At 42.2% G+C, this 15,691-nt stretch overlaps 2 protein-coding genes across 2 annotated transcripts in view; both read right to left on the reverse strand.

Annotated features, from left to right (window-relative positions):
* The window catches only part of LOC133856946 (beta-galactosidase 10), an 84,263-nt gene that overhangs the window by 35,496 nt on the left and 33,076 nt on the right, over positions 1-15,691 (reverse strand). The window lies entirely within an intron of this gene.
* On the reverse strand, positions 10,481-12,749 carry LOC133856947 (uncharacterized). The gene is made up of 2 exons (XM_062292012.1): positions 11,752-12,749; positions 10,481-11,670 (listed from the first exon to the last, which is right to left on the reverse strand). Exons 1-2 carry the CDS (start codon positions 12,704-12,706, stop codon positions 10,481-10,483), a joined length of 2,145 nt encoding a protein of 714 aa, XP_062147996.1. The 5' UTR covers positions 12,707-12,749.

Below are 15,691 nucleotides of genomic sequence, written 5' to 3' on the forward strand. Positions count from 1 at the left end.
AAATCTGTTGTGGATGCAAAGTATGGATCTACTCGGGATGGTTGGTGTTCTTTAGATCCCCCTGGGTCTCACGGAGTGGGGCTTTAGAAGAATATTAGGAAGGGATGGAGTTCGTTTTGCAACCATACCAGACTCATGTTGGGAAATGGATCTAGTATCCGTTTTTGGGATGATGTGTGGTGTGGTGAGGTGCCTCTTAGGGAAGCTTTCCCAGTTTTGTATGACATTGCGCGTGACAAGGATGCTCTTGTAGCAGACCATTTGGTTGTGGTGAGTGGGTCTTATCAGTGGGATGTTAGCTTTTTCCGAGCGGCCCACGACTGGGAGGTGGATGTTTTGGCCTCATTTTTCTCTTTGTTGTACTCATCCACAGTGAATTATGATGGGGAGGATAAGCTATGGTGGTTTCCTTCTCACAAAGGGAAATTTGATGTTAGATCTTTCTATAAGGCTCTTGCTTGCAAAGAGGCTATTCATTTTCCTTGGAAAAGTATCTGGCGGACCAAGGTTCCTTTGAAAGTGGCTTTCTTTGCTTGGACGGCAGTGCATGGGAAGATCCTTACTTTGGACAATCTCAAGAAGAAGCAGGTCATAGTGATTGATAGATGTTGCATGTGCAAAATGAATGGGGAGTCAGTGGACACCTTCTTCTCCATTGTGAGGTAGCACATGCTCTGTGGAACGCCATCTTTAGTCGCTTTAGTCTGTCTTGGGTTATGCCTCTTCGGGTGGTAGATTTATTCGCTTGCTGGTGGACGGGTGGTCGCTTCTGGAGTGCTGTCGTGTGGAAGATGGTCCCTTGTTGCCTTATGTGGTGCTTATGGAGGGAACGCAATGATAGGCAGTTTGAGGACAAAGAAAGAACCATTGAGGATCTCATTTCCTTTTTCTTTCATTCTTTGTACTCTTGGTCGGCTGCGTTCCTCGCACCTTTAACGTTTAGTTTTAATGATTTCCTTGTATTGTTTTCTACTTCCTCTTAGATGCCTTTCTTGTATACTTCTTGTGTATTTGATTGCGCTTTTTAATGATATTTCTCTTACTTATCAAAAAAAAAAAAAAAAGAATTACCTAAAATGATTTAGGGAAACACCAAATTATTGAATTACAAAAAACCCTTAACACCTAAAAATTTAACACTAATAACCTAAGACCTAAATAAAATTAGGTGGACCAATATTTCATACTTCACCTCTTACATCGTTGTCCCCGGTTGTAAAAAACTCGACCTCAAGTTTTGAAATGCTGAAAGATTAAAAATATATGCTAAAATTTTGGTCCAAGCCCAAGTGGGCAGTTCTAGTCCAAAACATTTGCATTTTTCTCTTCCAAAGTTGTGAAACTGTCACCAGACCGTCCTGATGCATGACTTCCAGAGAGCACCGTCACCTAGACTGTCCTGACGCTTGACTTCCATAGAGCTCCATCACCTGAACCGTCACTTAGACTGTTCTGACGCCTGACTTCCAGAGAGTTTCGTCACCTGGACCATCACCTAGACCATCCTAACGCCGCTAAGTTTTCACTATAGTTAGCGATAAAACCCTAGCGATTGTCCTGACAGTTTTTGGGTGTCCATATGCCACACAAAGTCTGCACTTTCTTGACAGCTTGTTTTCACCCACTAAATGTTTGAATTGGAAAAATCTTGTGAAATACAAAGTTGAAGATTTTTGAATCAGCTTTCCAACTCTACCAAGTTTGCCTTCATTGGATATCAAGATAAAAAGTTATGGCGATTGTACTCAGACTGGGTCATTCTTGGACAGCATTGCAGCTGGTGTTTCCTCCCTTCCTATAAATAGAATATGATGCCCATTGTGTAATAGAGAGCTTAGAACGAAGCTAGAGCTTCAATACATCTTGCTTCTCCCTTGTGTGCCAAGAGAGCCATTAATGCTTTCCCTCTCTTGGACTTTGTGAAGCCTAGACTAGGCTTTAGTCTTAGAACCTCTTACAAAGATTTCTTGCTTCACCATTGTTGATCCAAGAGAGCTTGGTTGAGAGCCATTCTAGCTTTCCCTCTCTTGCAGTTTGTTAGTTTTTCAAACCACACCATACACTTCCTTCAACCGTTTTGAAGTCTACAGGTGAGTCGATAGGGAGTTCACATTTAGAAGATTGGCCAATGGGAAGCTGCTTGTTGTACAGATGGATAAAGTATTTTACAAAGGGTAGTAAGTTTACTTTCCTTGTACTTTAACCTTTTATAGTAGAGTCTTCTCTTGAGTTTGGCTGCCCCAGAGTGGTTTTACCTTCGATGTGTTCAAAAAGTTTTCACTTCATCGACAAAATCCTGTGTTTATTAAGTGTGAATGTTTTATCGCTTTGGTGGTTTGAGTTTATTATTATTGCAGAATTTTATTTGATATAATTACTGCTTATTGCATGTTTTGCGCACTGGGATTGGTTCCCAGTCCCTTTCATTTGGTATAAGAGCAAGTTCACTTTGTTTGGACTAACGTCCTGAGTGTGTTCTCGACCCCTTTTGCTATGGATTCTTCTCGGTCCCTTAGTGTGCGTTCTCATGTTAAGAGAAACGATAGGGACAATTTAAAGAAGAATACTCAAAGCATCAAGTGCCATAAATGTTTTGATTTTGGAGAGATTCAAGTTGTTTGCCCAAATTGTTTGTGGTCCAAAAGCAAAACCATTAAAGCCCCCTCGAAGGACGAGTCATACATTGGTGATTCTCCTATTGAGAATAGGACTTTCATGGTTTCTATCGCCTCTTTGAGTGATCGCGGGTCTAGTGTGAATGATACACGTGACCTTGGTGAGTCATACCTAGATGATTCATATGTTGAGGAAGAGGCATTGTTGGCCAAGAAATTCCTCAAGTTCAATAAGGGTACTTTCATAGTTGGGCTTCACAGATCTTCCCCTTGCAAGGGGGTCGTTTACGTGGTCTAATAATTCCTCTTGGTCCAGAATTGATAGGTTTTTTCTTTATCCGGATTGGAAAGCTAAGTATCCAAGTTTGTTTCAAAAGAGGGTTCATAGATTTTGCTCTGACCATTTCCTTATTATCCTTGATTGTGATGATATTCAAGGGGGCAAAAGAACGTTTAAGTTTGAGAATATGTGGTTGAAGGCTGATGAGTTTGTGGATAGGGTGAGGCAGGGGCTGTCGTCTTGTTTTTTTTTTTTTTTTATAAGTAAATATAGTTTTATTAAAAGTGTAAGACGCCCCTTAGTACACTGGAAGTATACAAAAGGAGACACTTAACTAGGAATAGAAAAACAAACAAGAAAATCAGAAAAGCTAATTGACAAGGGTGACAAAAAGGCCATCCTCCAAAGATACAGTGTATGAAAAAACGAAGCTAAAATCTCCTTCACAAAATTCTCCAGATCTTCGAAACACTTAAGATTTCTTTCATTCCAAACACACCAAAAAATGCATATTGGCACCATCTTCCAAACCATAGCACTCCTTAGCCTTCCAAACTTCCACCAACAAGCAAACAAATCGATAACTCTTCTAGGCATAACCCAAGACATACCAAACTGAGCAAAAACGTGAAACCACAGAGTGGAAGCCACATCACAGTGAAGAAGAAGGTGGTCCACAGTTTCCCCATCTCTCTTGCACAAGCAGCATCTATCCACAATGATGATATTTCTCTTCCTGAGGTTGTCCACCGTAAGTATCTTGCCTAGGGCTGCCGACCATGAAAAAAAAACCGCCCTTGAAGGAGCCTGAGTCCGCCACACACTCTTCCAAGGAAAACGTCAACCTTCAGAGCCAACCAAGGAGATGAAGTAGGTCTTGACCTTGAACACACCTTTCTTCGAAGAGACCCACCAAAGTCTATCTGCATGATCTCTACTTACTGTGGCTAATTGTAGCACCTGAAAGAAGGAGACAAAGACAACCACTTCCCAATCATGCGCCTCTCTAACAAAGCTCACATTCCACTGAATAGAACCACCCAAAATCTCCAGGCATCCTTCACCCAAGCAATACCAAAAAGAACAGGAAAAGCTTCCTTCAAAACCAGATCCCCACACCACAGATCATGCCAAAATTTTGTCCTAACCCCATCCCCCACCTCAAATCTAGTAAAACCAGAGAAAGTCTCCCACCCTTTCCTAATATTCTTCCACAACCCCACCCCAAAGGCACCAACAGGCTCGCGGGAGCACCACCCACCCCATAAACAGCCAAACTTGGATTCAACCGCAACTCTCCACTAAGCATCTCTCTCTATACCAAAACCGCCACAACCATTTGCCTAAAAGTTGATCTAGAAAGATGGAACGAGTAGGTGTTTGGTAATGTGCAGTCCCTTAAAAAAGCTTGTTTAGAAGATCATAGCGCTCTTGATAGATTGGAGGAAAAGAGAGGGTTAGCTCTTGAAGAGAAGCTGAGGGTCATCAATGAGCTGGAAAAAACTACTCTACAAGAGGAGATTAGTTAGAGACAAAAGTCAAGGGTTCTTTGGCTAAAAGAGGGTGACAAATGCACAAAGTTTTTTCATCGGGTAGCCAACTTGAAGAAGAGGCTCAATTCCATAGAGTTGCTATTTGTAAACCGCTCAATTTCTTTCAACCAACCTGTTATCAGGAATCACATTGTTCGGTTATATGAGACCTTATTTTCAGAACAGTACAACTGGCGGCCTAGGCTGGATGACCTTATAATGCAAAAGCAGATTATCTTATGAAAAAAAATGAACGGTGTCCTACCATAGACTGCTTTCGACTCTTTAGATGTGGTGGAGGCCTCTCGGTTAGAGCATCCATTCAAGGAGAGGGTGGCTTTAAAGGTGGTGAAAGGTATGAATAGAGATAAGGCTCCAAGTCCTAATGGCTTTTCTATGGCTTTCTTTCAAGACTGTTGGGATGTGATCAAGACAGTTATCATGGGGGGTTTTCATTGACTTTCATGCTCGTAGTAAATTTGAAAAAAGTCTTAATGCCACATTTATTGCTCTAATTCCAAAGAAGTCTGGGGCGATTAATCTTAAGGAATGTCTTGGCCTCCTTCTACACCTTGTTGTATTCCCATAAAGTGAGAAGAGAGAGGGAAGACAAGATTTGGTGGGCCCCGTCTCACAAAGGAAAGTTTGGTGTTAGTTTCTTTTACAAAATCCTTGCTTGCAAAGATGCTTTTCCTTTTCCATGGAAGAGTATTTAGCGGACCAAGGTTCCTTTGAAAGTGCCTTTTTTTGCTTGGTCGGCAACTCTAGGGAAGATTCTTATCATATACAATCTTAGGAAAAGGCATCTCATCGTGGTCGATAGGTGCTGCTTGTGCAAACAGAATGGAGAGTCTGTGGATTATCTTCTCATTGTGAGGTTGCTTGTGCCTTATGTAATGCTATCTTAAGCTGCTTTGGGATGTCCTGGGCTATGCCTAATCGGGTGGTTGATTTGTTTGCTTGCTGGTGGACGGGTGGTCACTTTCGAAGTGCTATTATGTGGAAAATTGTGCCTTCTTGCCTTATGTGATGCCTGTGGACGGAAGGAAATGACAAAAATTTCAAGAACCAAGAAAGGACGTTGGAGGAGCTCACATCCTTTTTCTTTTATTCTCTTTTTACTTGGACAATTGTATTTTTAGCTCCCCTAGTGATTAGTTTTAAAGATTTTCTTGTACGGTTTTCTTCTTCTATTCAGGCGTTCTCTTGTGAACTTCTTGTGTACTAAAGTTGCACCCCTTTGCGCTTTTTGATATGCATTACATTACTTATTAAAAAAAAAAAAAAAAACCTTCATTAAATGTGAAGGGTAAATCCTTGAACGCTTCCAAGAATTTGAGCTTCGTGGCTTTCACCACCTCTGTGGAGAGTGTCAATGGCCCATGTGATTGTGACCCTCCCGTTCTTGTGGAGACTTTGTGATGATGAATCACAAGGTGAGTCAGTTGAGGATATTAAGATCCAAGAGGCCTCTCTTTGTGTGTTAAATTGCATGATTTAAATGTTGTTAATGAATCCTTGAAATATGAGAACTAGGTGCTTGTGAATAAAGTGAAAAATCTACAAGACAATCTTCTTGTTTGCAAATATGATTTGTGTAATTCTTCCAGTGCTAAACTTGATTGCATCTTGAGTTCCCAAAAACCCTTCGAGGACAAGTGTGGGCTTGGATTTGATAAAAGTGCTTCCGCTTTGAAAATCACACTTGTCAACAAAGGGAAAACGTTTTTCGTTCCTCCTTGTGTTGAGGATGTTCCTATTGTTGTTGATAAGGGTAATGGTGTTTTTGCGGGCAATATGCCTATGGTTGAGGGTATGAACGCTCCTAGGAGACAACCTCCTCCAAGGGTTGTCCCTAAGTGCTACCATTGTGGTAGAGTGGGTCACATTTGAACCCATTGCCATTTGCTTAGGTCAAGGACACCTAAGAAAGAGATCACCCCTCTTAGGACTGTTTTGGAGAATCCTGTCTCCTTGATGACAGATGTAGTCTCTCGGTTGAACAAGTTGGAGGGTGATATGATTGTCCCTAGAAGGAGAAAGAATCAATCCAAGAAAGTGGATATCCCTTACCCTTTGGAGGGGAGTGATAAAAGACCTACCTAGGGTAGGTAGTTGGTAGCATGCCCATGGGTGAACTTCATGCATTTTCATGCATCCTAGGACAAACAATTTTTTTTTATTTGCATGCATTCTTTTGTGTCTCTAGTTTTGCGTTGCATGTTTCCTTTTCCTTTGTTTCATTCTCTTTGGTGAATAAAAAAAAGAGAGAAGACCTTGATGGTTTGGATGCACTTTTAAAGTATCTCAATTTCCACTTGTCATTTGTTGATTGGTTCACTCATCTTGTCATGATCTGTACTGTTTTGCTTGGAAATTGACATATATGATATATGATGGTTTTTATGTGTGCGCACTTGTTAAATGGTTTGATTAAGCCATGTTAAATGTGTGCAGTTGGCCTCTTGCAGGAGAGCCTTTGCTGGGTTTCAGTGCCCCGCCTGGTTTTCTGTCTTTGGCAGCAGCTCAGAAGAATCTGAAACATAGCAGCCCAAAATTGCCAACGAAGTAGGAAAACCAGTTGTCAGAGCAAATAATCCCGGAACTGTCTCTAGAGACGACCACCCCAACGAGAAACTCACGTCTATCAGCGACGGAATGAGGAGGTCAACTGCAGAAGACGTCGGACCATCACCTGAAGAGCAACCCACAGCAGGAAACTTCTCCAAAATGGCTGCCAGAGAAGAAGCTACGTGCACAGAGCGCACCAAGACAACATCTAACGAACAACCCAATCCTACTGGCGCCAAACAAGAGCCAACGGTGGCCTCTAAAGACGTTGAGATTGACTTCGGACCTTGAACCTTTGGTCTAAACCCAATGAAGACGTTAGATCTAAACCCGGCTCAGTGGCCTTCTTAAAATCGGGCCTAAAACCCAACCTTTTGGACCCAGCCCTAGAACGCACCCAACCCAACCCATTACCACTTTTAAACACCCAGCCCAAGCCAAAACCACCCAATAACCGCTTCAATCCAAATGAGGAGAGCAAGCCCAATCTCGCCCTACGCCCGCAAGCCCAGCCTATCCACAATTCAAAAATCTCGAGTCTCCAGCAGGATTGTCTTTACCCGGAGGGCCAAAAGAAGACCTCGCCAAAGCGAAGCAATCCACCGCCTGCCAGACCATCTCCTGCTTCTGACCCAGCGTGATGAACTTCTCCACTGCACACCAGTTTGCCGCCGACTGGACCAGAGGTTCCAACATCTAAGATAGAAATCGGCAAGCTCACCACCTCCGTGAATGACAGAAGGCCTGCAACCTTACTCAGACTCTTCCCCACCTAAGTCCCATCAGAGAATGAAGACACCATCGTGGCTCCAAAAAGGCCAAAACTTTGCTCAACTCCCCAGAAACACGCCCCCGACCCCGCCCATCACGGCCTTCTGTAATGGGGGTGTTTAGGATGGCAAATGGAGAGGATGATATCTGGAAGCTCATTGAAGATTTTGAGATTTGCGGAAGAGGTCTTGTCTTCTGTTGGGTGCTGGGCTCGAGAAGAGCTGGAGCAGACAGATGAGGGTGAGCTGGCTTTGCCTGTCGGTTGAGAAGTTTATGGTAATTGTATCTTCTTTTCAGTTGTAAGCATAGAGGCTTTCTGTTAGTAGTTGGGTCAAGTTGTAAGAGTTGGTGACGCTGGTGGTTTGGGCTGTTAGTGGTTAGATTGGGTTGTTAGTGGTTAAGATTGTAATCCACTATATAGCCCAATGCCCAGGAGTATTGAGTCATGTTGATTCTTGTAAACAGTTTCTCTTGAGTTTAAGCTTTCTCTAATAAAGCATGGAGGTTCTGGATCCCTCGAAGGTCCAGCTTGCATTCATCTTCTTCCATCTCTATTCTCTTCCATAATTCTACCTTATCTCTACATTTACCAATACAAAATATATACAGAAAATATAAATACATTACAAGTGGTATCAGTGAGTCTACGATCCTCTCAATGGCGGATGGAACAAGAGTTTCACAATTGGCAGAATCAGTGAAGGCAAATCAGGAGCAGTTGAAGCAGATTCAGCGCCAATTTCAGGATGTGAATGAGGCAACTTTGGAGTTTCGGAAGGAGGTTCAGAGTTCCCAGTCTCAGATGGAGTCACGGTTGGAGGCTCGGTTTGCAGAAGATTTACAGTTGCAGTTCAGAGCATTTGCGGAGGAAATCAAGAAAATGGTAAAGTTTAAATCCCCTGTTGTTCATGATAATGAAATGAGTAGAAATAATGATGATTTGTATAATCATGAGAGTTCGGGTAGTGGGAATTTTAGGAATGCTCAACCCCGTCAGTTACGTTTGGACCTTCCCACTTTTGATGGTGAGAATCCATCCAATTGGGTGTGTATAAGGCCAACCAGTATTTTGATTTTTATCAAGTCCCTGAGAATCGCAAAGTTAAAGTCGCTTCTTTCTATTTACAAGGAGATGCTTTAGTTTGGTTTCAAGATGGGGAGGATAATGGTCTTTTTCCTTATTGGGACGTGTTTGTTAAGGAATTACAGACTCGTTTTGGTCCCTCAGCTTATGATGATCCAATGGAGGCTATGATGAGGCTTAAGCAGTCTACAACTGTCACAACTTATAAAACTCAGTTTGAATCATTGTCCAATCGTTTAAGAGGAGGAGTCTCTTCTCAGAATAAAATCAGTTGTTTTTTAAGTGGGTTGAAGGATGAGATTAGGCTACCGGTTCGAATGTTGAATCCTGACAGCCTTAATACAGCTTTTTCCTTGGCTAAAATCCAGGAAGAATTCATGAATTCTACCAGGAAACCTTATAAGAGTGCAGGAAATTCTTATGGGTTTAGTAAGCAATCCGAATGGGGGAGTTCTAGTGGTTCTAGCCCATTGTTGGCAGGTCAGACTAATTCTTCTAATTCTGTCCAGCCTAAATCTTTACCTATCCAAAGAATTTCTAGGGCCCAAATGAGGGAAAGAAGAGAGAAAGGATTGTGCTATTATTGTGATGATAAGTATAGCCAGTCCCATGTTTGCAAAACCCCTAGAATTTTCTTAATTCAAGGAATGGAGTGGGAACAGGATATGGTAGATAATTCTGTTTGTATTGAAGAAGAAGGGATTGAGGGATTAGGAGTGAACTTACCAGAGATTTCGTTACATGCGATTTCTGGTACTCCAACTCCTCACACAATGAGAGTAGTAGGTTTCATTCGGGGTCAAATGATAGTCATTCTAATTGACTCGGGCAGCACCCACAACTTCTTAGATCCCTCGGTTGTCAAGAAAACTCAGCTGTCGATTATGTCACATACAAGAATTACAGTTAAAGTGGCTAATGGAGATACAATTCAGAGTGAAGGGCAGTGTAGTGATGTTTCTTTGAAGGTTCAGGGGGTCATATTAACAACAGAATTTTATATCCTAACCTTGGGAGGTTGTGATATGGTGTTAGGAGTACAATGGCTTCGGACGTTAGGCCCGATCATTTGGGATTTTCTGCAGTTGACCATGAGATTTACTCTTTTTGGGAAACCTATAATTCTCACAGGGTTGAATTCAGCTGGTCTTACAGTGGAGGATAGTCCTAAATTCTTTAAAAATGCTTCTGTTTCAGCTAAAGGGTTAGTCTTGCAAATGTTACCTCATTTTCAGGCTTTATCTTCGGCTGATATACATGAGGATTTACAAGCCTTAATTACTGAGTTTGGTATGGTTTTTGAAGAGCCAAAGGGGTTACCACCTCAGAGATCTCATGATCATCAAATTTTGCTTAAGGAAGGTACTAAGCCTGTTTGTGTCAGGCCATATCGTTATCCCTATTACCAGAAAACTGAAATTGAGAAGATTGTGAAAGAGTTACTGCAGACAGGGGTGATTAGACATAGCCAAAGTCCTTTTCCGTCCCCAGTTTTGTTGGTGAGAAAAGCGGACGGGAGTTGGCGAATGTGTATGGACTATAGGTCCTTTTTTTTTTATAAGTAAGAATTCATTAAAGAGCGCAGAGGGGTGCAACCCTAGTACACAGGGAGTATACAAAAGAGCCCCTAATTAGAGGACCGAAACGAACAAGAAAGTAAAAAATCAGCGTACGACATACTACCCATGCCATTCGCCGACACCCAAAAAAACAACATATTAAGCATAATTCTACAAAGAGCCCCAGCCTGAACCTCCACATCCTCAAAAAGCCTAGAATTTCTCTCCCGCCACAAGCCCCACAAAACACAAAGAGGAACCTGCTTCCAAACACGGTGAGCAGGACCACGACCCAGCAAAGTACCCCAAGCACTCAATAAGTCCAATACGCTCCTAGGCATAACCCACTCCACCCCAAACAAACCATAAAAAAAACTCCAAACAACTCGAGCCACGTCACAATGGAGAAGAAGGTGATCAACGGATTCCCCATGCTTTTTACACATAACACACCACTCGACCACCACAATTCCACGCCTTCGTAAGTTGTCATGAGTTAAAATCTTCCCTAAAGCTGCTGTCCATACAAAGAACGCAACCCGCTTCGGAGCTTTAACACGCCATATACCCTTCCAAGGAAAAGAAGCCGTCTCGTGACAAACTAAAGCTTTATAGAAGGTCTTCACTTCAAAATTCCTCCTCTTGGAAAGAATCCACACCGCCCTATCAACCTCCCCATGCCGAACCCGAGTAGAGTATAACTGTTCGAAAAAGGACATCACCATCTCCAACTCCCAATCCTGAGCATTGCGCGTAAAGAGAACATTCCAATGAGCCACACCTCGAACCATAGACAAATTATCCACCACCCAAGCATCAGGAGAACGCGCAATGGTAAACAAAGTTGGAAAACAGAGCTTGAGAGGCCTGTCCCCACACCATAGATCATGCCAAAAGCGAATATGGGACCCATCACCCACCTCATAACGCAAAAACTTGGCAACATTATCCCACCCCTTACGAATAAACTTCCAAACACTGACACCATAAGGCCCTGTCACCGGTAAAGAACACCAACCTCCCCTCACACTCCCATACTTCACCTCAATAACCGATCTCCACAAAGCATCGCGCTCCTGAGAAAATCTCCAGATCCATTTCCCCAATAAGGCTTGATTGAAATTAATAACATTACGAACTCCTAGTCCACCAGCCTTAATTGGAAGACAAATACGATGCCAATTGACTAAATGAAATTTAGTCTCATCACCCATACCATTCCAGAGAAAATTCCTTTGAAGCTGCTCCAGCTTTTTAGCTACACTCACAGGAATAGGGAACAAAGATAAATAATAAGAAGGAATGCTAGAAAGAGTACTGTGAATCAAAGTCATCCTACCTCCCTTGGATAAATAAAGTTTCTTCCAACTAGCCAACCTTCGTTCCACCTTCTCAATAACCCCATTCCAAATAGAAATAGATTTGAAAGACGCTCCCAACGGCATACCCAAATAGGTCATCGGCAAAGACCCAATTCTACACCCCAGAATATGTGCCAAAGACTCCACATCTTCCACCTCGCCAACAGGGACCAATTCGGATTTGCCTAAATTGATCCTCAACCCTGACACCGCTTCGAAACATAAGAAGGTACACCTCAAATTTCGAACGTGCTCGGCTTGTGCTCCACAGAAAATTAAGGTATCATCCGCAAACAATAAGTGATTCACCACTAAAGCTTCATTACCCCTAATGCCCACAGAGAAACCTGACAGCAAGCCTTGATGCATAGACGCATACAACATCCTGCTAAGCGCTTCCATAACCACCACAAACAGCAAAGGAGAAAGAGGATCACCTTGCCTAATCCCCCGCGAACTCTGAAAGAAACCATGAGGGGTACCATTAATCAATATGGAAAATTTTACTGTAGAAATGCAACATTTAATCCAATCCCTCCACCTCTCCCCAAACCCACATCTCTGAAGCATGTAAAGAAGGAAATCCCAATTCACGTGATCATAAGCTTTCTCCAAATCCAGTTTGCATAATAACCCAGCCTCCCCTGACCGTATCTGACTATCCAAACATTCATTGGCAATAAGAACTGAGTCCAAGATTTGCCTTCCACCAATAAAAGCATTCTGAGAACTCGAGATAATTTTTCCCAACACTGATTTAAGCCTGTTAGCAAGGACCTTAGAGATAATTTTATAGACCCCTCCCACCAAACTAATAGGCCTAAAATCCTTAACTTCCATCGCATCAGCCTTCTTAGGAATAAGGGAAACAAAAGTAGCATTCAAGCTCTTCTCGAACTGGCAACTATTATGAAATTCTGAAAAAAACCCCATAATATCTTTTTTGAGAACCCCCCAACATTGCTGAAAGAACGCCATAGAAAACTATTAAAGATAAGTTTCCTATACCAGTGATTGACGAATTATTGGATGAATTATTTGGAGCTAAAGTGTTTTCTAAACTGGACTTAAGGTCCGGTTACCATCAAATCAGGGTCAAGACTGAAGATATTCCGAAGACGGCTTTTAGGACACACGAGGGTCATTATGAATTCCTTGTGATGCCCTTTGGCCTTACAAATGCTCCATCAACTTTCCAAGGATTGATGAATTCGGTTTTTAAACCATTTTTGAGGAGATTTGTTTTGGTTTTTTTTGACGACATCTTGGTTTATAGCCGAGATATGAAGACTCATTTGTTGCATTTGAGAGAGGTGTTGCAAACCCTTCAACAGCATCAATTATATGCTAAGCAATCCAAGTGTAGGTTTGGAGTTGCTGAAATTGAGTATCTTGGGCATCTAATATCGGAAAAGGGGGTTCGAGCTGATCCTATGAAGATTCAAGCTATGCTTAACTGGTCTATTCCTTCAACTATTAAATCCTTTAGGGGTTTTTTGGGATTAACTGGGTATTACCGCAAGTTTATTCGCGGGTATGGGATGATAGCAGCTCCTTTAACCCAACTTTTGAAGAAGAATTCTTTTCAGTGGTCTCCACAAGCTACTGAAGCTTTCAATCAACTTAAACAGGCTGTAACGAGTCCGTCAGTGTTGAGGTTGCCAGATTTTACACTTCCTTTTGTGATTGAATGTGATGCAAGTGGTATTGGTTTGGGGGCAGTGTTAATGCAGCAAGGGCAGCCTATTGCTTTTTTCAGCCAAGCTTTGAAGGGCAGGGCACTTTTTTATTCTACTTATGAAAAGGAGCTCTTATCATTGGTTTCAGCAGTGCAGAGGTGGCGACCCTATTTACTTGGGCAGACTTTTAAAGTAAAAACTGATCATCAGTCCTTAAAATTTTTGCTTGAACAGAAGGTGGGCACAGTGTCTCAACAGCGTTGGATTACAAAGCTATTGGGATATGATTTTACAATTGAGTACAAGAAAGGGACAGACAATAAGGTGGCTGATGCTCTTTCCAGGCAATTTGAAGAGTTACATGAGGATAGTCATTTAAGTGTCTCTTTGATCTCATTTCCTACTCCTACTTGGGTAGAGGACTTGAAGTCTAGTTATATGTCTGATCCTTTTACGAAAGAACGGTTGATAAACTTACAGCAAGGGCAAGGGTATCCTAAGGGTTACTCCCTCCAGCAGGGACTTATTTTGTATAAGGGCAGATTGTTTATTGTTAAAAATTCTGATTTTAAGGCTCAAATCTTACAGTATATTCATGCGAATCCCAGTGCAGGTCATTCGGGTTATCATAAGACTGTACAGAGGGCTAAATCAGATTTTTTTCTGGAAAGGTATGAGGAAGGATATTAAACAATTAGTGCGGGAGTGCACAGTGTGCCAGGAAAGTAAGAGTGAACTGATTCATCCTCCAGGGTTGTTGCAACCTTTACCGGTGCCTTTACAGATATGGAATGATATTTCCATGGACTTTATTGAAGGATTGCCGACTTCAAAAGGGTTTGATGTGATTTTGGTAGTCATTGATCGACTTACTAAATATGGGCATTTTATTGCTCTTTCACACCCTTATACAGCTTCTATTGTGGCTCACTTATTTTTTTCTAATGTTGTGAAGTTACATGGGATGCCTAAGACGATTGTATCGGATAGAGATCCTATCTTTACTAGTACTTTTTGGCAGGAGCTTTTTCGGCTACAAGGAGTTAATCTGGCCTATAGTTCAGCTTATCATCCTCAATCGGATGGTCAGTCAGAGGCTTTGAATAAGTGTTTGGAAGGGTACTTAAGATGCTATGCAGGTTGTAAGCCTAAGGAGTGGAGTTTTTGGCTTCCGTTAGCTGAATGGTGGTATAATACCAGCTATCACGCTTCATCTAGGATGACTCCTTTTGAAGCACTTTATGGTATTCCTCCTCCTACATTAATGTCCTATGTTCCAGGTTTGGCTCACAACAATGCAGTGGAGGACCATTTACAGAACAGGAATCAGTTAATCAATACCTTACGAGACAATTTGCATTTGGCTCAGAACAGAATGAACACAAGCAGATAGATGCAGAACGGAGAGAGAATTTCAAATAGGTGATTGGGTTTACCTGAGACTTCAGCCTTATAGGCAGAAAACTGTGGCTATGCGAAAAAACATGAAGTTGTCTCCACGATTCTTTGGTCCTTTAAAAGTTTTGCAGCGTATCGGTTCTGTGGCCTATCGGTTGGATTTGCCGGTTGAAGCTCGGATACACCCAGTCTTTCACGTTTCTTGCCTGAAACAGAAAGTGGGTCAGCATATCCAGCCTCTTTCTACTCTGCCACCAGTTGATGCAAATGGAGAGATTAAACCGGAACCGGAACAGATTATGGAACGTCGGATTGTCAAGAAACATGGGCGATCTTTTACGGAGGTGTTGGTTAAGTGGCGTGGGGCACCATTGGAAGAAAATACGTGGGAAGGATACTGGAAGCTTTGTGATTTGTATCCCCACCTTGTGGGCAAGGTGTTGTGAAGGGGAGGAGATTGTAATGGGGGTGTTTAGGATGGCAAATGGAGAGGATGATATCTGGAAGCTCATTGAAGATTTTGAGATTTGCGGAAGAGGTCTTGTCTTCTGTTGGGTGCTGGGCTCGAGAAGAGCTGGAGCAGACAGATGAGGGTGAGCTGGCTTTGCCTGTCGGTTGAGGAGTTTATGGTAATTGTATCTTCTTTTCAGTTGTAAGCATAGAGGCTTTCTGTTAGTAGTTGGGTCAAGTTGTAAGAGTTGGTGACGCTGGTGGTTTGGACTGTTAGTGGTTAGATTGGGTTGTTAGTGGTTAAGATTGTAATCCACTATATAGCCCAAAGCCCAGGAGTATTGAGTCATGTTGATTCTTGTAAACAGTTTCTCTTGAGTTTAAGCTTTCT

This window comes from Alnus glutinosa, chromosome 14, assembly GCF_958979055.1.
Source record: "Alnus glutinosa chromosome 14, dhAlnGlut1.1, whole genome shotgun sequence".
NCBI classification, from domain to species: domain Eukaryota; kingdom Viridiplantae; phylum Streptophyta; class Magnoliopsida; order Fagales; family Betulaceae; genus Alnus; species Alnus glutinosa.